Here is a 22,054-nt window from a genome sequence, read left to right on the forward strand (position 1 = left end):
TGATCATACAGAAACTTCTCATTCCTTACCTACTATTACTATAATAGTGCAATCTAAGAACGTTCACGAACGCCTCATTGAACCGAAGGGCATCTGAGCTGCCCTGTGAGTTGCTAGAAGCTTGCCGTCATCAGTGGGGACACGAGCGCTGAAGTGCGTGTAATTAAACGGTCATCACTCGTTAGAATCCACCCGAGCTCCGTCATACGACTATAGAAACGAACGCTACACGCGCAGCTTTCACAGAAACGTCGTAGTTATAGAAAGATTAGTCTCAGTCCGAGGTTCGATTCATAGACTACCGCCGGTTCAGTGCAGTCACTTTTTTAACTAAGCGAACTAGGGTGGCAAGCAGATGGTGGGACGAGAGAAAATTCGTCAGTCGACGTCGAAATGGTGTTTGTCCGATGTTTCTTGCTGATTCAATCTAATTAGTGTAGATTTGCAGTATTAGTTGCAGGGATATTATTAGTTGATAATCATAAAATATTCTTTGTGCCGCCGTTAACGTTTCTAACAAATTAACAGACGGTCGCCTCTTATTGTCAAGGAATAAAACTTTGAGAGAAGTTAAGGTCTGCCAATAAGGACATGACAAGACAGCGTTATTGGTTTCCATTAATGACAGCCCTTGCATGCTCTCTTTCGTGTGATTGCATTTTACTGCGAGCTTCACCACTAATCCTCTTAGCTGCGACCGTTACTCCACACATATGCTTAATCACTTGAATAGAGTCTGAAGCTACATTATGTGCAGTAACGCCGGTCATAGATATAAAGCCCACTTTCACGAAGTTGTACGAACGCGTATGCGTGCCCCAGGGGTAGGATACCTGTGATGACATCCAAGTGTCCCGTGTCACGGGATCCCATCGAATCGTTATTCTTAGAGGATCTGCTCGAGCTGGCCTCTCCTGCTGCGCCGTGTGGTCTCGTGGCTTCATAAACTCGCTGATCAAACTGTGTGCCCGGCGATGCCACCACCTGGCACAGCTACGCTCTTGATGTTTCTCTCACTACGCCGGATTTTCTGCGCAGTGGGGCACCCAACGCTGCTGCGTTAATGTTGTAGGGACCAAACTGCATTGGCGGCTTTAGACCTTACCAGAAACGAAGGATCTTCGTCGGTAAATCTAGTGACACAGTAACAGTGCGACAGTGCAAAAATGCATCCTAGGTAAAAAGTATTTGTGAGCAAATACGGACTGAATTAAAAGAAGAAAAAAAAAGAACCATTGGTCTCGCAATCTGCCTGCATTTCACATCCTCGGCTGATGTATTTAGCAGGCGGTTGTTTCACGCCACGAAGTTTGTAAAGGCCATGCAGGTGAAATGATTACTCAAATGTCATTGCTAGAAATTGGATTTCGTGACGTTACGTTGCGTGGTTGTAATTCTTAGCAGATAAAAATTATTACTCACTGCTGGCTCACTCTGTCAAATTCTCAAACAGAGTTTGTTTATCTATCTAGGACGTATACCCCTAGGGTATTAACAAGCTTAAGGTACCCCCTCCTCTTCAGCTTCTAGGTTACGTAATTCATAAGGTGCTTATCTGGCGCCCTTCGTACCTTGTTTGTGCACACGGCAGTTGAAAAGCAGCGGATATTCGCTGCAGACCTCCATGACGCGAAATTGCAGACGGACATATGAACTGGTGCAAAATTGTATAACTTTACTTTTCTTCGGTTATGTACGTTGATATTGAATTTTCCGAAGCATCATTTAAGCCAACATTTTTGCGGCAAACATTTTCCTTATATATAAGAAAATGTGTAGCTGAGGAATACAAAAACTAAGCTCTTTTATCGTCTTAGAGGTACTCTCGTGTGACTGTAAAATAATGTACGCACGTGACATAATTCTTGTGGAAGCGCCACGCAACTTGCAAAAACATTTGCTCGATAGGGGAAAATTTTAGAAAAAAAGTTCCTATTGTTGGCGTACGTCCCTCCTAATATCCAAGTTGAAAGCTGCTGACACACCTCTTACGTAAAAAAATCGAAAGCATGAAAGCATGACGTTAAGTTACTAGCTTATCTAACATTTATTCGTCCCAAACTAGAGTATGCATGCGCTGTCTGGGATCCTTACCAAAATAACCTTTCCAGCATACTAGAAGCAACACAAAATCGCGCGGCAAGATTCATATACTCGGCTTATTCCTATCATGTAAGTGTCACTGAACTAAAACAAAATGCGCACCTTACTAACTTAGCGCACAGACGCAAAATTGCTAGACTTTGCCTTTTCCACAAGTTTTACCATCATCCCCTGCTCAAGTCTGTCATCAGCCCCGCCCACCATACATCCAGCCGCACGCACCATGAAAAGACCGTTTACCCTCCACCTGCCCGGACATCTGCGCATCTGTCACCTTTTTTTGTTCGCACCCCACGGGACTGGAATGACTTGCCAAACACCGTCGTACTTCATTCCGACCCATACACCTTCAGATCATCCATCGAAAGATTCATGTACTCGTCAACCACTCCCTCATGTAATACCTCTTAAATGGGGCCTTTGAGGTATCAATAAATAAATAAATAAATAAATAAATAAATAAATAAATAAATAAATAAATAAATAAATAAATAAATTTGCGCATTTGTTAATGACGAAGGAGCTCTTTCACTGATGAGTCTACCATTTCGCGAGGCTCATTAACGCCTTTCATAAAAACCGTTAAAGTGCACTGCGTAAACAAAAACAAAAAACAAAAAATGTTATCTTTCTTTTAGCACTCCCTACCGCACACCATTAAGAAGGTAGCAGTCAAACCGCCCAATTACCTTCTATACTTTGAATAAGGCATATCGCATTTATATTATCTAGCCCTTTTCGCAAGTGACCTTACCTGCTATCTGTCACATACATTACAAATGGCGCTCCGAAACTCTTAGTTGCCAAATATCTTCCAACACTCCATTTCCTACATATAAGCACATTGGCAACAGGCACGTGAAGTCATCCAAGTGATTCTTAAACTTAAATTGCTATGCGGACTGCCTTAGAAAAATTTTGTACCTCGAGGGTCAGGAGGCGGAAAAAAAAAAAAAAAAGCTATTGGAAACAAACAATGAAACAATGTATAAATAGGAAAAGAGAAAAATGACACTAAATATGTAAGAAATAACCGAGACATCTTGTTCCCAAACCAGAACCTGCCATTCTGGACGCAAAAAGAAAAACGGCATGTGCTCCATATCCCCTAAAATCCATACGGTCACCCCATCAACGTGGGTCGGGGAAACCAATTGAAAGATACACAAGTTAATACCACTGTCCCCTAAGCTTAAGAAAAAATAAGCGCAGACTTCAAAACTATAGTGAGGGCGACTCATCCGTCTCAGCTCTTGAAGGTAGGTGGCGTTCGTCCGAATTCAGGCCCATTTTAATTAAGGGACAATGCCCTCTTTTTTCACTTCCACAAAAAGTGCGTACTGTCTGCAAGGGAAGGGGGCTTCTAGTTGATTTTAGTTGTAGGGCGAGTCTGGTGGTCAAGCTCATTCGTGAAGCTGGCTCGTCATTTCGGAGCAAAAGCTAATATTTTTTGGAGACGGCGGGCCGTCTTCACTACTACTACAAGGGCTCCATGTTGCTGAGAAAAATTGCCTGCATGCGAGCTTTCGTGAAATGTGGGTATGACTTCGATGACATAATTTGCACAATTCTTCTAAAAAACACTACTCCCCTTTTTTTTCCGCTCAACGTATATGCCTTTGTTGATTTCTTGCTTTTTTTTTCCTGTCCCAGGTTTGGAGACGGAACTCTGTTTCTGAACGTCAACACGGCGATGAGCAAAACGGTGTGATGATCACGACATGTTCACCTTCCGCCATGCAAGATAATACACTGGAAACTTGCGACACGCTGTGCGAATGGCTTGAAATTAAAACGCTCCGCATGGTACAGTGTCTGCCCACGGCAAGTGAACACCAACGCCGAAATCGCCTGGTAACATGAATAATTGCCACCCGGAACCTACTGGAAAGCGCCAAGGAAAAGAAGGGTGCTTGACTTCCGAGAAAGCGTGTGGCAGCATTGCTTCAGTGTTCTCCGTAATCGAAAGCGAACGTTGCAAAGGGGCTGGCTCTTTGAGAATATATAAGCAGACTCGAACAACTGAAAGGCACACAAGCACGCTATCGCGAGAAGAAAAGATGGAGTTCATTGTAAGTAAACGTTTTAGCAACCTTCCGAATCGGAAATGTTTGCGCTGCTCCCTTTTTTGCAGATGGCTGTATTTTTTCGGAACCGTTTAATTCTGCAATACATGCATAGAAAGATGAGCGAGATGCCGACGCTGAATTTGTTATTTGGCTAATATGAAGTTGTATATAGCCCCTCATTTGATCTTGATCCCATTATTGAGCGCTTTTTTACCGTCAGTGCACACAACAATGGGAAACATTGGCCTGTATCGACAAAGCATTTCATATTTAATACACGCTGTAATTCTATTGCCCTCCTTATATACATCCTATTAAAGAAGTCATAAGGCAAAATCACTTATCGAGATCTGTCCCTTGCGACAGTTTTCGGACTCTCCATTTTTCCGTCAGTTCTCAAACAACAATAAAGGAAATAATTGTCATTGAAATGCAGCACAATGATGCAGCCTGAACAGAACAAGTTTTGTGCCGCAGATTTAAGAGTTGCTGAAAAATCAGAGGCAATAAGCCTGAGACAGTCCGGCCTCTCCAGCACTGCGTTACTTAGAGCGATAATGTTAGGATGAAAACTGTCAGAATTTTCACGGACATTTTATATGGCATAATTTATTGCTAATTTGCATATTTTAATATAGTAGGGTATAGTACGATAGCGGTGTTAACGTCGAGAAAGCAAGACATGGTCTAAATACTCGCTATTGGAGGGCTCAGGATAAATTTCGATTAACTATGGTGCTCAAGGTGCGCCTGAATGCGCTTTACGGGCTCTTATTTATTACATTCAGCCCACAAATGATGATATACGCTGCTTAAACTAGCTATTCTGCAACGTGTTGCAACTATGTTGATTCGTTCTAATTTGAAAGTAACCTGAATATGTCCCGAAATTTGAAGCGTATTGAAAATTAAAAAACATCTTAGCGGTAAAAATAAGGTAACCGACCGACCACAATATTTTCGCGAAGAACTGAGCAAGAGTTTTGAAAGTTTTGAAAGTGTAGATTGCATTTACTCTTCTTATGCCTGCTTTTTTTTTTTCGCAGGTCACTTTTATAACCGTCCTTGCACTGAGCTCTGTTCCTGTCTTGGCAGACAAAGATGCCGGCAAAACGACTAAAATCGAAGGGCGAGGATTTCCCCTGAGAAGCATTGCCGCGGTTGGTAGCTGTCCACCGTGTCCATGCAACTACGGTAGCGGTGCCGCCAGTGGAGTCAGAGCAGCACTGGGGAGCGGTGCATCGCTAGGTTCTGGCGCCGCGGTTCTTCCCATAGCGTCTGCTGGGCATTCAGGAGCCCGTGTACACGGTTCTGGAGCCCATGGAGTGGGTCTCGCTCTCGGACTACATAAGGCTGGGTCCGCACTCAAAGTCGGACACGTGGTAGATGGGGCAGGCCTTGGTGCCGCCGGTGGCATTGGAGGCGCTCAACGTGGCCCAGCTTCGGTCAGCGGAGAAGGTGCCGGTGTCGTCGGAACGCCGGTGGTTGTCGGCCCAGGGATTGGAAGTGGCGCTGGATATGGAGCGGGGGCATCCGGCAACAAGAACTTTGAGACTGGCTCTGCGTTCGCCACCAAGGAAGGTGCAGGCGTGGGAATCAGACCCTATGCGTCCACTGGACTGTCAGGCGCAGGCGTGCACGCCTCTGGCTCTGGTGGCGCCGGTTTCTCTCTAGGAGCACATGGAGTCGGCGCCGTTCCCAAGCCCGGACACGGAGGGGCAGTCGTAACTTCTGGTGCAGGTATTCGTCCCGGAATCGAGGGTGTTGTTCTTCCAGGTGCTATCCGAGGTTCAGGCTTGGTCAGCGGTGGAGGCGCTGGTGGAATACCTCTGATTCCTGGTGTGGGCGTTGGAGCCGGCACTGGCACTGGTCATACGGCGGAAGCTTCCGGCTACTCTGGCTTTGAAAGAGGCTCTGGATTTGCCAACAAGGCAGGTGGACAGAAGGCCGGCCAAGGGAGTTTCGCCTACAATGTGGGTGGCTCAGATAGCAGCTCGTATGGCCACAGCAGTTCGTACGGGGATTCCAAGAGCTTCGGAGTGAGCGCCAGCGAAGGTTTCAATCGCGCACAGGGGCAAGGTAGCCATGGAAGCGAGTTTAAGACGAAGGCAGCCGGTTCCCAGGCATCTAGTCACAGCTCCGGAACGAAGACAGAAGTAGTGGACTGATTTTAACTTGTTTCAGCTATCTGCAGTGAGACCCAAAGAAAAAGCTAACGAATGGACAATCTTGCTTCGACAAAGAATTGAGCGCTACGCATGTGTTAACCCATTTGTTGCTTTTAACCTGAAGAAGAGTAAGAAGCCAGAGAAACTAGGTTAATAAAATGCCATAAAAAATATTGTGCGATGTCGATTTACTTTTCTCTGTCCCAGTCAAAGTGCTGTTAGCTCTGCTGACTGCTGGAGCATGAAATGGTGATATTTTTTATCTTATACGTCAAATCATCACGCTCTCTTTTCGCCCTTTCTTTGATTTCGGTCTTCCCAGTATCAAGAAAAATCTTACTTATGACTCTTCTATCTTTGGCATACTGAAAGGTAACTTTAATATTGAAAACTTGCTCTGTTGTGCCACCAGCCGAACCGAGAGTGACATCAACATTGTTATTACGTGACACTTCTGGGTGAAGGCACCGAGAAAAGCGGTTTGTAGCTGTTCTTCTCCTTCGGACCCTCAAGCCAGCGTCCTCAGCAAGGACTGTTATACCACTGCATCAAAGTCATCAGGATGGAGGAGGCTGCCGAAGAACCATCTGTCAGCGTACCACATGTACCTGCTTCAAAACATGGGACAGCGGGACTTGAAAAACAGGGCCTATTGTGCCAATTCGATTCTTAGGAATTTACAAGACGACTCAGATTTCCTAACCAAACTGGTGCATACAGAGGCCGGGCAAGTTTTCAAGAAGTGCAGATGCACACATATACTCCTTGCTTACTGCTGTAAAATGAGACAAATTTCGCCTAAATAATGTGCGGCCGTACCAGTGCCAGCTGATCTTTAGATCTGCTCAACAGTGTTCAGTGTTGTTTTGCTCAGACTTCTGTGTTTATAGCAGACACCGGCACAAAGCGAGTTACGTCAAAAATAATAAAATGATCAGTTTAAGATTTTATTTTTCATCTACTACTCCCCAGGGTAGCTAAACTGATATGTGGTTGCAGACAAGATCAAGATGGCGCCCCAGCACACGTCAGCGACAAAGCTTGAGCATGGCTCGACGTCGCGTTTTTCCAGAAGGGGAAAGGACGACTATAGGCTATGTGGAGTGGCCCACAGTTTATATTTGGTACAGCCTAAGTCCCGATCAAGTATTTATTCCTTGTGCCTCCACTAAACCGTTGTATTCCCCTCCCCCCCCCCCCTCAATGGGTATCTGCCATGTGTCCTCAGAAAAGACAAAAAAACAACTGACACCTTATACGTGAAGAACCAGCTGTGTCAAGGGCCTTTTAAGCTGAGGTCTGTGCAGTTTATGTTCTTGCATCGGCCTGGTTTGAAAACACAACTGGCGGCGAGCTTTTAAACCCAAAGCTTCACTACGCTGTGCATCGGACAAGATCAACCTGTCCGGCCGCATGACCTTCAACGAGCAGAGGTCACAATGGGGCTATATAGCTTAACCACGGTAACACCTACGGTGTACCCCCCCCCCCCCCCCCCCTGACGTTTGACCTTCGACCTTGACATTTTACGACAGATACAGCATCACGTGTTATTTCCGACACCATATAGCCTCTGCAATTTAATCACAGCCAAATCACGTCTGCCCTTGTCTAAACCTAAGCCTAACCAAAGTAAAAAAAAAAGCAAAATCACGCTTTCTCTTCGCGTAACTAGGTTTAGCAGCGTGAAACCTCAGTGATTTTTTTTTTTTTGTTTTTGGAGCAGCTGCTCGAATGATGATTCACATCCACCTCGGCGAAATCCAAAAATGCGGGTAGTAGTTGTTTTTCGTTAAAATCCCGAGCATGCCACTGAATACAGTAGTTGGCAGGTGGCATGGCTGAAGACTGATTGGTAGGCGGGTTGTTTGACGCCCCAAGACCAGATGAAGGTTGAGTTGGAAGGACCTTTACAAAGGGTGAGATGGGAATAGAACTATCCAGAGCTCTTGGGTCCCGAATTAGGCACAGCACCCATATCGGCTTCGCGGGCCTATTCGTACGGCTTGGTTACAACTGGGCTATACATGGTGATATTTCCCATAATGTGGTAGCTTAACTGCATTCTAATTAATACGTGATACACAACAGAGGCACGAAATAAGAGATTAGTGACAGGCAGTAGTCAGGGTTTGGACCTTGAATAGAGCTATACTTCCTTCAACAACGTTTTTCTGAAAGCTGCGCGGTCTTCTACCTGAAGCCGTGCGACGTTTTCCTGGTGGATGATAATGACTCATTGACCTCTTGAGTGAAATATATTTGTCAAAGAAAAATCTCAAATTTGATCGTCAGTCAACGCTAAAGCAAGTCTGCTCTAAGGCAAAAGAAGAAAGCTTAGTTTTTTTTGGCGTCGCCATATGCAGTTGTAGATGTCCAAAAATGAGCACGCCACCCTCACCATGGAGTTCAAGCGTTCACTTCCTGCTTACTTCCATACTGTTACAAACGTGCGCTACCTGCGCAGACTCCGGGCCGCAGCACCACGCCCGAAAGCTGGGTCTCGAGAGACTAGGTTTTGATTCTTCATGGCCAGAAAAGTCAATTTCTTAATATAGGCATTTTCATTGGCGAACCATTCATGAATTTTAACTACACGTCCCAAGAGACTAAGAAGGCTCCGCAACATTTTTCTATGCCCCATATTTCACCCCAGTGTGAAATATATTTTTTTTTATTTTAGCACGAAAAGGCTCACTTTTGACCACATAAGTCTGGCTTCATCCTGTTTTCTAAAATATGAGCAGGAGCGGACATTAATAAACGGAGCACGCCTTTTCGTTCAACTTAAAATCAAGCCTTCTGCATTGGCGATAAGAAAACAATATTTATTCAAGTGAAAGAGCACTGGCGTCTACAACTGTTTCGCAAATACAATGACTTTCAGTTTCAATTATGCAACGCGTGAAAAATTTTAGATGGAAATAGCATGCTCCGTTTACTTTTGTCCGCACTGGTACAAGAGCTTCTTGGTTACGCTTTCCAGCAACTGCAATATCTTATTTCATTGCCCCGAAGTTCTGACCGAATCCTCTTGAATCTTAGCTTTCTGACCGAATCCTTATCTTTTCGCTGGTTACGGTAACACGTTGGCAACCCAAATACTTTTTTTATATTTTGTGATTTGGAGGTTTGTAGAGTTGGGAATCATAATTCTAGGTCGCTAAAGCAATGGAGACTTCTTTATCATACAGGGTTTCTCCAAAGTGAAGAGCAATTTTAATTTTAATATTAGAGGGCTTAGCCCCAGCTGTCGAGCCCCAAAAGGTTACAATATATTTTTTTCATTGGTGGCCACTTTACATGAAAACATACCGCATCCTGACACCGAAAGATTTAGCGACTGATGAAACCGATACCTTGTTCTGTAATAAGAAAAAACAAAGGACCCAATTAAACATTTGTAGAGGGGCACTGAATGTTTGGCAGCAAAAAACTATACCATGATTTTAAAAGCCAGTAAATAGCAACATTTCTGCAGTAGCCGGAATTCATGTCACCAGTTTTTAATAGAACTATTCTTGTGCTGTTTTAATATGTTTGAACCTGTGAGGAGAGCAAGAAGCAGATGGGCAAATATAAAGAAATTATATTAACATTTTATTTTCAAAGCAGAGCGTGTTCAAGCTTTCCGCGTATGCAGTTCCGTACTGTAGAGATAGTCGGCAAAAAAAATTCGACAGATATAATATTTGCTTTGGCATATTTTGAACGCGAGGGCTTTAAGACTGCAATATAGCGGTAAACAGTGCGATGTCGGCGTCTTTGTGTTGGAAAAGTCTACATTCATCGAGAGGGTCCTGAAGTCACAAATAACTGAATGTGATTAAACAGGTAAATTGTGGCTATAAGACCACAACACGACCTAGACGTCATTATTACTTGTAAAAATATGAAGTCACTCAATTGCGCTGAAAAGGAACATTGGGGTAATTAGGAATTGAAATTACGACTTTTGGGTCGCCGTCAGGCACGATAACGTTAGGCCATTAAGACACGTTCATTCACAACTTGATTCGACGCCGGCCTTGTGTATATGTGGTAAATAAAAATAATAATATGAACAATTCCACGAAGTACTATGCAAAGTAGACCCCATGCCGCTGAAGAGACCCAATACATCTATATGTAATGTCATACCTTTGAAGCGGGGCTTAAGCTTCCCGAGATTGTTTCGTTTCTGTAATACTGTTATCACACGGGCACGGCTGAACTCCTTTCAACTCCCTTCAACCAAGGAAGGTGGTCTTTATCTCAATGGAGATATGCGCCGCGTCACACGTCAGTCCATTAGGAAAGGAAGTTTAAGGAAGTTCCTAGCGCAAGGAGTTCCGATCATCTCCCTCGAGCAGGAAAAGGGAGTATACTCTGGTTCCCCATGAGTATCAGTGCAGGTAAAAAAAAAACACTTATGCATTAATTTTGCGCTTATAACTAATTGTAATAATGTAGCACAACGCAAAGCATGGAAAAAAGTAAACAAGCAAATGTCCAAGCATGCACGCAAGAATATTGCAACCACACTGTGGCCAGTAGAACAGACAAACACGCTATTCTAGTGAATATAACAGCGCATTACTTTCAAATGAATGAATAATACATTTATATTTTAAATTTAATTCAAACTGTTGAAAATAAAGCATCTAAAATTATTTTACATGTTTTACTTGATTATTTCATCATCATCATCATCATCATCATCATCATCATCATCATCATCATCATCAGCCCGATTATACCCACTGCAGGGCGAAGGCCTCTCCCATATCTCTCCACTTAACCCGGTTCTGTGCTAGCTGCATCCACTTGACCCCTGCGAACTTCTTAATCTCATCCGCCCACCTAACTTTCTGTCGCCCCCTGCTACGCTTTCCTTCCCTTGGAATCCAGTTTGTTACCCTCAGCGACCATCGGTTATCCTCTCTTCGCACTACATGTCCTGCCCATGTCCATTTCTTCTTCTTAATTTCCACTAGAATGTCGTTAACTTGAGTTATTTCTCTGACCCACTCTGCACGCTTTCTATCTCTTAATGTTACCCCTACCATTTTTCGTTCCATAGCCCTCTGGGTTGTCCTCAACTTAAGTAGAACTCTCTTGGTTAGCCTCCACGTTTCAGCCCCATAGGTGAGTGCAGGCAAGATGCAACTGTTGTATACTTTCCTCTTGAGCGATACCGGTAAGCTGCTAGTCATAATCTGCGAGTGCTTGCCAAATGCGCTCCATCCCAATCTTATTCTTCTTGTTATTTCCTTTTCATGGTCCGGATCTGCGGTTACTACCTGTCCTAAGTAGATATATTCGCCTACTACTTCCAGTATTTCGCTACCTAATGTAAACTCCTGTTCCTTCCCGAGGCTGTTGAACATTACCTTAGTCTTCTGCATATTGATTTTCAAGCCTACCTTTCTACTTTTCCTGTCTAGGTCATCAATCATTATTTGCAGTTCATCTCCCGAGTTGCTTAGCAAGGCAATGTCATCAGCAAATCGCAGATTACTGAGGTATTCTCCATCTAGCCTTATCCCTAACTGCTCCCATTCCAAGTCTCTGAATACTTCCTCTAAACAAGCTGTGAATAGTACTGGGGAGATTGTGTCTCCTTGCCTAACACCTTTCTTTATGGGAATTTTGTTACTTTCTTTATGCAGAACTATGGTTGCTGTGCAGCCACTATATATATCTTCCAGCACTTTCACGTACGGCTCGTCTACCCCCTGATTTCGCAATGCGTGCATCACCGCCGAGGTTTCAACTGAGTCAAATGCTTTTTCGTAATCAATGAATGCTATGTATAAGGGCTGGTTATATTCCGCGCATTTTTCTATCACCTGATTGATGGTATGGATATGATCGATAGTAGAGTACCGTTTCCGAAACCCTGCTTGATCCTTTGCTTGATTGCAGTCTAAGGTTGTCCTGATTCTATTAGTGATTACCTTAGTAAATACCTTATACGTAACAGACAGTAAGCTGATTGGTCTGTAATTTTTAAGGTCCTTAGAGTCCCCTTTCTTGTGAATGAGGATAATGTTTGCATTCTTCTATGCTTCCGGTACCGTCGATGACACCAGGCACTGCGTATACAGGGTGGCCAGTTTTTCTAGCACGATATCCCCCCCGTCCTTCAGCAAATCTGTAGTTATCTGATCCTCTCCAGCTGATTTCCCCCTTTTCATAGTTTCTAGTGCTTTCTTGACCTCGTCCTTCGTCACTGGTGGAACGTCTGACTGTTTTTCCCTACCGCCAATCTCATTACGGTCCTGACTACTTTGGCTACTGTAGAGATCTGTATAGAACTCCTCGGCTACTTTGACTATCTTGTCCATATTAGTGGTGACGTTGCCCGCCTTGTCCCTTATCGCATACATCTGGTTTTTGCCTATGCCCAATTTCTTCTTTACCGCTTTAAGGCTTCCCCCGTTCTTTACAGCATGCTCAATTTTCTCCATGTTATACTTCCTTATATCGGCCACCTTGCGCTTATTGATTAGCTTTGATATCTCGGCCAATTCGATCTGGTCTGTTGGATTGGAAGCTTTCATACTCTGCCGTTTCTTAATCAAATCTTTCGTCTCCTTAGACAGCTTACCGGTATCCTCTCTAACTATCCTACCGCCTACTTCTACCGCGCACTCAGTAATGATATCTCTGAAATTATTGTTCCTTGCCTCTAGGGTAATGTCGCCATCCTCAGTTAGAGCTGAATACCTATTCTGTAGCGAGATCCTGAACTCTTCTGCCCTCCCCCTCACCGCTAATTCGTTGATGGGTTTCTTTCTTACTAATCTATTGCGTTCCTTCTTCAGATTTAGGCTAATTCGGGACCTCACCATCCTGTGGTCACTACATCGAACTTTCCCGATTACCTCTACATCCTGCACAATGGCGGGGGTTGAACACATTATGAAGTCGATTTCATTTTTAGTCTCTCCGTTAGGACTTTTCCATGTCCATTTTCGGTTCTTCCGTTTGCTGAAGAAGGTATTCATGATTCGTAAGTTCCGCTGGACAGGCCGCCATTGGAAACTGACCCTGGCAACGTTTAATGCTAGAACCCTAGCTAGTGAAGCTAGTTTAGCAGTGCTGTTAGAGGAACTAGAGGGCACGAAGTGGGATGTCATAGGGCTTAGTGAGGTTAGGAGGCCGAATGAGGCATATACTGTACTGAAGGATGGGCATGTACTGTGTTATCGAGGTTTACCAGAGAGGCGACAACTAGGAGTAGGTTTCCTTGTCAATAAGTATATAGCGGGTAATATAGATGAATTCTATAGTATTAATGAGAGGGTTGCAGGCATCGTAATTAGGCTTAATAAGCGGTATAAACTGAAGGTTGTACAGGCCTATGCACCTACATGTAGTTATGATGACCAGGCAGTTGAAAGCTTCTATGAAGATGTAGAATCGGCAATGCGAAAAGTAAAGACGCAGTATACTGTACTAATGGGCGACTTCAATGCCAAGGTAGGGAAAAAACAGGCAGGAGGCAAGGCAGTAGGTGACTATGGCATTGGTTCTAGGAATAGCAGGGGGGAGTTACTAGTTGAGTTTGCAGAGCGCAATAACTTACGAATCATGATTATTTCATATGCATACACAAAACGAACAGCGCCCAAAGGGACCCCGACGGCGTCTCTTAGAAGATCGTTTTTAGCCGTGTGACACGGCGACAACTCCATTAGGGCTGAACTCCCTCCGTGGTACTTTACGGAAAAGAAGTTCGAGGGAGTTGGGACTTGCCTGTGTGACAGAAGTATAAGTTAGTGGTAATTCTTCCTTCATGTAGCGCCTTCGTGCAAAACCGAAACTGGAAATTTAGTTCCGGAGCTTCTAGCTTCTAATTTCAGGGTTAATATTTGGGGACGCACGCGTCACCCAACTATTTCAGAGAAAGATATAATAAATGTTATCAAATTAGGTACCGATATATCTCTAGTTTTATGCATTTATACTGGAGGGACCTTCAACTCAGAAAAAATAACCAGAACAAATTTCAAGGCTGTGCTTGAACTGATTTCAGGTAATTTACTCTTTAGCAACCTGCACTCAAGCCACCGGCCGTTGCATATTAATTATTGCAAAAAGAGATGACCTCAGCTGCCTTATTTCTTCAGAGAAACGACCCGCAGTGTCAAGAAATAAAAAATAAAAATGGGATGCTGCTTATTCAGTGTGCAATTCAACCCTTTTTCTTGCGGCCAACAACGAGTGTAGAATGCCACAGGCGAGCGACGCTTGAGGGCCTTTGTGGTAGCATTTACTCATCTAAATTCAACACCGCCCACCCACTCTCTGATCTTGGCAAACCGTTGACGGAGCGGGCTACGCGAGTAGAGCTTGCAAAATGTTCAGGCAAGCATGAGAGCAAGAGGACATAGCCATCGGGGTATTACGGCTCACTATTATCACACTGCTAAGAAGGCAGTCGTAACAGTTCGTAGAACTTGAAGCCGAACGTAATGGCAACACACACACACGCTGCGCTTGAAGAACAGAAGCAAATATTATATAAAAGCAGGCTCGAAAAGGATCACAGACAGTACAGCGTAAGAACACAGGAGGAGTCATGAAGACCGCGGTGAGTTTGAGACCTAATTATTAATAATACTTCTGATAGGAATAGCCGTCTTTCGCCACATTTTAGCACTATACTGTAAAAAATATATATATAAATTTACATTGTCTAAGGCTGTAAAAAATGCTGTTTATATTTTGGTTCACTTTCAGCTTTGTGGCATTCTAAGCTATATAAGTCTAAACACGTTATTTTTTTAAGTAGATTTGCATTTCTAAGTACGTATTTATTGCATTGCACTCATGAAAAATTTCAAAAAAAATAACATTCGAATGAAATATTACTGTAGATAAGGTGGAGTTATATTTGTGCCATGGGATCTGTAAGCATCTAATAGTTCTCTATAATAATAAAGAAAAACGATTAACTGAAAACCAAATTTTGCTTTCAGATCATCGTACTTGCTGCCTTGGCCGCAACCGCACGGGCTGCAGACCACATTGGCTCCGGAAATAAGAACGAGACAGCAGTGGAAGGCCGTGGACTCCTTAGTAGCCCTAATTTGCTCGGAGTTTGTCCCCCATGCCCATGCGGGTACGGCACCAGCGCAGTTAGTGGGCCGGGAGGTCTTAGTCATGACGCCGGAATCCTCGCCCAAATGCTATGCTAGAGGCTAGATTGCCTCCCGTAGTCGGCCAGGAGCCGATGTTAGTGAACCTAGTGCCTCACCATGGCCCCTCGCCAGCAAATTGAGGTTTGGCAGTGGAACTGCAGGGGCTTCCGTCGCAAGCGGGGGAACCTGCAGTTGCACATACAAAATCTAGATAGTAAGCCGGACATTATAGCTTTGCAGGAGGCTAGCGGCTCGGTTAAATTACCGGGATTTAAGACATTTACACCACCAGAAATTGATCGAGGGGGCGTATCGAGCGTCTTTACGGCCATGCTAGTCCATCGTAACACCACAGTGATTCAGCATACCATAGATAGCAGCAGGGAGGACTACGTCCTGCTGGAGATTTTACCCAAAAGAAAAGGCGATAAGAGTCTCTTTGCTCTTAATGTATACTCTTCTCCAAAAGATAAGGGGGTGGGCTTGCCAGACCTCCTGATAAAGACGCAACGGCTAGCGGCTAGGTCTCAACTCATCGTGGTGGGGGATTTCAATGCGCCTCATCCGGAGTGGGGCTACATCCGAGCCAGCCCGAAGGGAAATAAACTTTGGCAGGTTGCCCAGGACCTGCGATGGACGATCTTGAACAACCCGCTAGATCATACAAGGATAGGCAACAGCGTGAGCATAGACACCTCTCCAGACCTCACATTTGTGAATGGTATCAGGGATGCAAAGTGGGTAAACACGGGACAGCCACTGGGAAGTGATCACTATATCCTTTCAACGATATTTAGTGCTGCTAAGCACAAAGACAAGGTGAAAGGAACTCGAGTGACGGACTGGGACCGATTTCGGGAAGTCAGGAATGATACAGTGACCGGGGAAATCGAGGACTTAGGAGCCTGGGTTGAGGCACTCAAGCAGGCCGTGAAGAGTACCACAAAAGAGGTTCCAGCGGAGGAGGAGGGCTCTACGGCTGATTCCAGATTGCTACACATGTGGGAAGCACATGCGAGTCTCCTTCGGAGGTGGAAGAAACAAAGGCATAATGGTGTGCTCCGTAGAAAGATGGCCAAGTTAGAACGAGAAATCGAAACGTACACATTGGAGTTGCAGTGCAAACAGTGGGGGCAGATTTGTGACCGGATGAATGGGCAATTCGGATGCAAAAAAACATGGCAGTTGTTGAGGCACCTTTTAGACCCGACGGCAACCAAATCTGCGCAGAAGGGGCAAATGGCTAGGTTAGTGCATCGGTATCAAGGCACGACTGGGGAGTTTATACATGAACTCCGAAGACGTTACATAAACACAGAGGCGGGCGGTTGCTTGCCGGATTACTCGGGAGAGGAAAACCTTGAATTAGATGCAGACTTTACGGTGGCGGAGGTGGAGTTTGCAATGGGTCAGCTTCGTACCACGTCCGCAGCGGGTCCGGACGGGGTTACTAATAAGATGCTGAGGAACCTGGATTTCAAGTCAGTAGGGGCACTCACGAATTTGATGAATAAATTTTGGGTGGCCGGGGAGATTCCGCCAGAGTGGAAGCATGCTAGGATTACATTTATTCCTAAAGCAGGGAAGAAGCTCTGCATTGAGAATCTGCGTCCCATCTCGCTAACGTCGTGTTTAGCCAAATTGATGGAGCATGTGGTCCTGAACAGGCTTCAGGGTTATGTAGAGGACAAGGAGTTGATACCTGAAACAATGATTGGTTTCAGGGCTAATTTATCAACGCAGGACGTCATGATACAACTAAAAAAAAGACGTTGTTGATCCTGGGTACGGCACGGGCACCAAGGCTATCTTGGGGCTCGACCTAACTAAGGCCTTTGACAATGTTACCCATGAGGCAATATTGAGGAACCTATCGGACATAAGACCGGGGGGTAGAACCTTCCGGTACATCAGATCGTTTCTGGAGGGTAGGACTGCGGAGATTATAGTCGGAGAAATGAAATCGGATCCCTTCCCATTGGGGGGCAGAGGGACACCGCAAGGGTCGGTATTATCGCCGTTCCTATTTAATCTCGCATTGATCAAGATACCACCCAGGCTGCAAGGGATATCGGGACTTAAACATACATTTTATGCGGATGACATTACTCTTTGGGTAACAAGAGGCAGTGACGCACATTTGCAAGAAACTCTACAGCACGCGGTGGATATTGTTGAGGAGCTAGCAGGGGAAGCAGGACTCTCGTGCTCTCAGCCCAAGTCCGAGCTTTTTGTGCTGAGGGACAAGCCAAGAGGGATACATGCGAGACACTATGTGCCGCCACCGCCTTTAGAGGTCAAAGTGGGGGGCGTACCGGTCGCTGAGGTTCAAACGATCAGGATCCTGGGTATGTATCTGCAGACTAACAGGAAAAATAGCGAGTCCTTGAAAAGGCTTAAAAATACGGTCAATGCTACCGTGAGGTTAATCAGGAGAATCGCTAATCGTAAGAGAGGTGTTAAGGAAAAGGACTTGTGTAAGCTGGTGCAGGCGTTTGTGCTCAGTAGAATAGTGTATGCGACGCCTTATTTGAAGTTGGACGCGACGGAAAAAGGCAAGGTGGAGGCTATGATTAGGCAGGCATATAAAGCGGCCCTTGGGTTGCCTCACAATGCGTCTACCGAAAGGCTGCTGGGATTAGGGGTGCACAACACCCTAGAAGAACTACGGGAGGCGCACTTGGTGATGCAGCTCGGTAGGCTTTCAAAAACAAAAGCAGGAAGGGACATATTGGAAAGGATCGGCGTTGGAGTTGATGCTCCAGCTGGTGACACTAAAATTCAGATTAGGCGGGAAATGCACAAGGGCTTGTACATAAAACCTTTGCCCAAGAACATGCATCCAATACATCACGAGGACCGCAGGAAGGCAAGAGCCAAAGCTTTACATGTTAAGTACGGGAAGTACAACGGGGCAGTCTATGTAGATGTCGCCGAGTATAGGGACAAGGACGCATTTGCAATTGCGGTGGTGGACGGGCGGGGACGCTTGATCGCCTCCGGATCAGTCAAAACCCGCTCCCCAGAAACTGCAGAGGAAGCGGCGATAGCACTAGCTATTACTAGTAGTAATGCTGACTTGATCTTCAGCGATTCCAAAACAGCCATCCGAAATTTGGCGAGGGGCAGAATATCTGTCACAGCGGCGCGATTGCTGAATCGGGCCACGGGGCGAGGGACTACGGAGGCGGAAATTGTCTGGGTACCAGCACACTCTGGGAATCCTGGGAACGAGACGGCTCACATGAATGCTCGAGGTTTCGTCAGCCGAGTAGGTGAGCCGGACGTTCCGGGAAGGTCCACGAGAGATGGGCTGGTATCCTTTCATGACATTACTAATCATTTCAAACTTGAGCGGAGGATTTACCCACCCCCGGACAAGCAATTGGTGAAGGCGCAGGAATGCGTCTGGCGACGATTGCAGACTAGATGTTTCTTAAACCCATACGTGTTGAGCAAAATCTACCCGGACATTCAGCCGGAGTGCAAATGGTGTCAGGAATTGGCAACCTATGACCACATATTATGGAGCTGTAGCATAGCACCGCCACCGGCGGATATTATGCGTGATCCTTCCCTCGAGCAGTGGGAGGCCGTGTTGGCCAGCTCAGACCCGGTCGTCCAGACCAGGGCCGTGGAGTGGGCCACCCAGGTCGCCGTCAGCCATGGGTTGATGGCCATCTAACACGGAACCATCCATACATGCTCTCTGACGAAAATAAAGTTTTTCCATCCATCCATCCATCGCCCTCGGTTCGGGAGCAACCCTTGCACACGGAGCGGCAACAAATGTCCGCGGCACCGGTACTAATTCTGCCGTTGGCGCTGCCACATCTGGTCAAGGACCTTCAGGAGGGGTCGTTCCACATGGTTTAAACGGCATTGTCAACCCTAGCGCAGCTGTTGGTTCAGGAGTTGGGCCCCAGGCAGGCGCTGCACCTGTGCTCGCTCCCGCTGGAGGCGTCGGAGTCGTGGCCCCACCGGTGGTGGCTGGCCCAGGCATAGCAGGCGGCCTCAGAACCGCTCATGGATCGGCAGCTTCTGGTCATTCTGGCTTTCAAACTGGCTCCGGATTCACCAACCAGGCAGGCGGACAGAAGGTCGGCCAAGGAAGCTTCGCCTACAACGTGGGCGGCTCGGACAGCAGCTCGTACGGTCACAGCAGTTCTTACGGGGATAGCAAGAGCTTCGGCGTGAGCGCCAGTGAGGACTCCAACCGCGCTAAAGGACAAGGCAGCCATGGAAGCGAGTTCAACAAGCAGGCTGCTGGTTCCGCATCGTCAAGTCATAGCTCTGGGACGAAGGCTAAAGTTGTAGCTTGAAGCCTGTTGGTCACATTGTTATGTTGAGCAAACGACATATTTTTATTGTTCACAGTCGAAAGCACAGCCTACCAAAGAAATGCACGCCTCGGTGAAGCCAAATAAATTTTCCCCGCAATATTCTTCACCCAGTAGTTTAGCCTTTATGCCTAAATGAATGCATGGGTGCATGTTTGAGCTCACTGAGTGGGCAGGCTGTGGCGTTTGTGCGTACCTACACCCTGGGCGAATGTGTGAATATGGCCTGTCACTTCGGTTGCCCGTTTTACCCTTACTGCATATACCAGATAGCTATTGTAGGTGAAGCAATACTTCCTGCAGCATGTCACTGCTATAGTTATCTTGAGACAGGAAAACTTATACACTATTATACTATTGTGTTCACTGGACCGTTGAAGAGTTAAGGAGCAAACGGGAGCTCTAGATGCAAAAAGTTTGCATGAAAAAAAAAAAAAGCTTAATCTACTGAAGGCACTGCAATACGATGAATATCAAAGAAAATTATTCCACCACTATAATAAGTCATTTGCATCTATTGATAATTACAAGAATGCCTGTGGGAATGGTTTTTGACCCATAAGTGGAGCATCGAAGCCAAACTGCGCGTTCTAAGTCGAGAATTGCATGGACAATGCATCTATACTCTATGCCATGAGTAGTTTCTGCACGCGGGGCCCACATTGATCTGAAGACTCAAACAGCACGCGGGGCATACATTTGTTCCTGCGCGCCCGTAATCCCGTGACTGGTGCCTTCATCACTAGAAAGGAAAAACAATCAATGCGCATCTGCGGGACGTAGGACTGTAGGAGATATTCCATTTCATTTGTTTTATTTCCTTCCGTGTGATTACATGACTGACCGGATGCCATGCTGGCGAATAGCAGCGCGCCAATTTTCACCAGGACTCCGCGCGGAGTTTCTCTTTGTATCAAATTGAGCAGAGCGTTGTATTTTCCAAAGAAGATGCAGAATTATATTGCCAATTAGTCCAATAATTGTTTGAGAAATATCTCGGCACTGCTAAAGTATTTGAATGACTATTTGCTGCAAGCTGTAAGTCCCACATTGCTGAAAACAACTTTTAACATTGAGCTTCGCGCGTGTCTCATAAATGAATGAGTTTCGGTGCCGACTGAAACGGTGTAATTATGCCGTGATGATTTCTTCCTTGACAAGGGGTCATATAGACCTCTTTCAACATCGGCAGCTAGATTTAAAGGAAGCGTAGCGCAGTAGATACGTCTTCTCGGCGCGCCGATGCTTGTTTTCTTTCACAGGGCGGTGAGAGGAAAGCTTTTCAAATGAGCGTTTCATCATCTGCTGAGTGATAGGGTTACACCTAAATCATCGATTTTGTAAAGATCCCTTCATAGAAACAAGTTCAAAGCATTGGCGGACGTCCGTGCGCTGCTATATGCCACGAGGCATTAAATGAATGCAGTTGCTGAATCTGAATTAGAAGACTTTGGTGACGTCTCAGACCCGTGAAAATATCCATGGAAATGGGGAAGGTGTGTCTAACCGGCATTCATTAGGCGCGCCCGTGGGCTCAGCGGCTGTTGTGTTTTAACTAGCGCGATAAACTATCTGGCATCCGTTGTAAGGTGCCAGCGGGTAAGGAATGCCTGGGGTTTCGTATGTGATCGAGTTTGCCTAGCATAGTATCTGTGTTATCTATGCGTTTAAGGATGTGGTTACTATCTTGCTGTTTTGTGGCGAATTTTTGCGTTGGTTCTATGAAGTGGCGGAGGAGTTTCCCCGACTCTTTTGTAAACTATTTTACCAGACATGCTGTCGCAGATCTAGTTTCAACTGAAGCACCAAAGGCCCTCCGAGTGTTGCTGGATTTAGATTCTGTCGCACGCAATTTAAAACTGACAAAGAAATTTTCCGATGAAGAATTAAAGGCAGCTGCAACATTCTAGATGGTGGAAGTAAACATGTGTGGCTGCAATCATAAATGATAATTCTAGGCGCATACCGTAGTGCATATAGTGGACATTCACGGCCAGCAGTCGGGCTTCGAGTTCCGGGTTCATTATAGCGCGCAACGTAGACGAGAAGGTAGAAAAAGCAATCACCGCTGAATATGTGGGAGGGAGAAAATCCATGTTTGCAAAACGGGTACGACAACTGGAAGTCTTGAAACCGAGCGTCCGCCGATGTCTTATTCATGAACGAGGCGCCCTCATCGTGCTGTTTTCTTTATTTTCTATTGCCTCAGAGTTTTGAGTAGAGAGGGGAGAGTAGGATAGGCA

The 22,054-nt window shown here is 45.6% G+C and overlaps 2 protein-coding genes across 2 annotated transcripts; both read left to right on the forward strand.

The window, feature by feature from the left end:
• The first annotated feature begins 3,104 nt into the window (after positions 1–3,104).
• Positions 3,105–6,480, forward strand: LOC146201545 (uncharacterized). Its single transcript, XM_084587630.1, has 2 exons — positions 3,105–4,175; positions 5,219–6,480. The coding sequence occupies exons 1-2, from the start codon at positions 3,963–3,965 to the stop codon at positions 6,338–6,340; spliced, it is 1,335 nt and encodes a 444-aa protein (XP_084443756.1). The 5' UTR covers positions 3,105–3,962; the 3' UTR covers positions 6,341–6,480.
• An 8,407-nt stretch (positions 6,481–14,887) lies between these two features.
• On the forward strand, positions 14,888–19,935 carry LOC146201546 (uncharacterized). The gene is made up of 3 exons (XM_084598469.1): positions 14,888–14,921; positions 15,310–15,523; positions 19,210–19,935. The coding sequence occupies exons 1-3, from the start codon at positions 14,910–14,912 to the stop codon at positions 19,791–19,793; spliced, it is 810 nt and encodes a 269-aa protein (XP_084454595.1). The 5' UTR covers positions 14,888–14,909; the 3' UTR covers positions 19,794–19,935.
• The last annotated feature ends 2,119 nt before the right edge of the window (positions 19,936–22,054 follow it).

This window comes from Amblyomma maculatum, chromosome 1 (genome assembly GCF_055883805.1).
Source record: "Amblyomma maculatum isolate TAMU_Amacu chromosome 1, ASM5588380v1, whole genome shotgun sequence".
In the NCBI taxonomy this organism is placed as follows: domain Eukaryota; kingdom Metazoa; phylum Arthropoda; class Arachnida; order Ixodida; family Ixodidae; genus Amblyomma; species Amblyomma maculatum.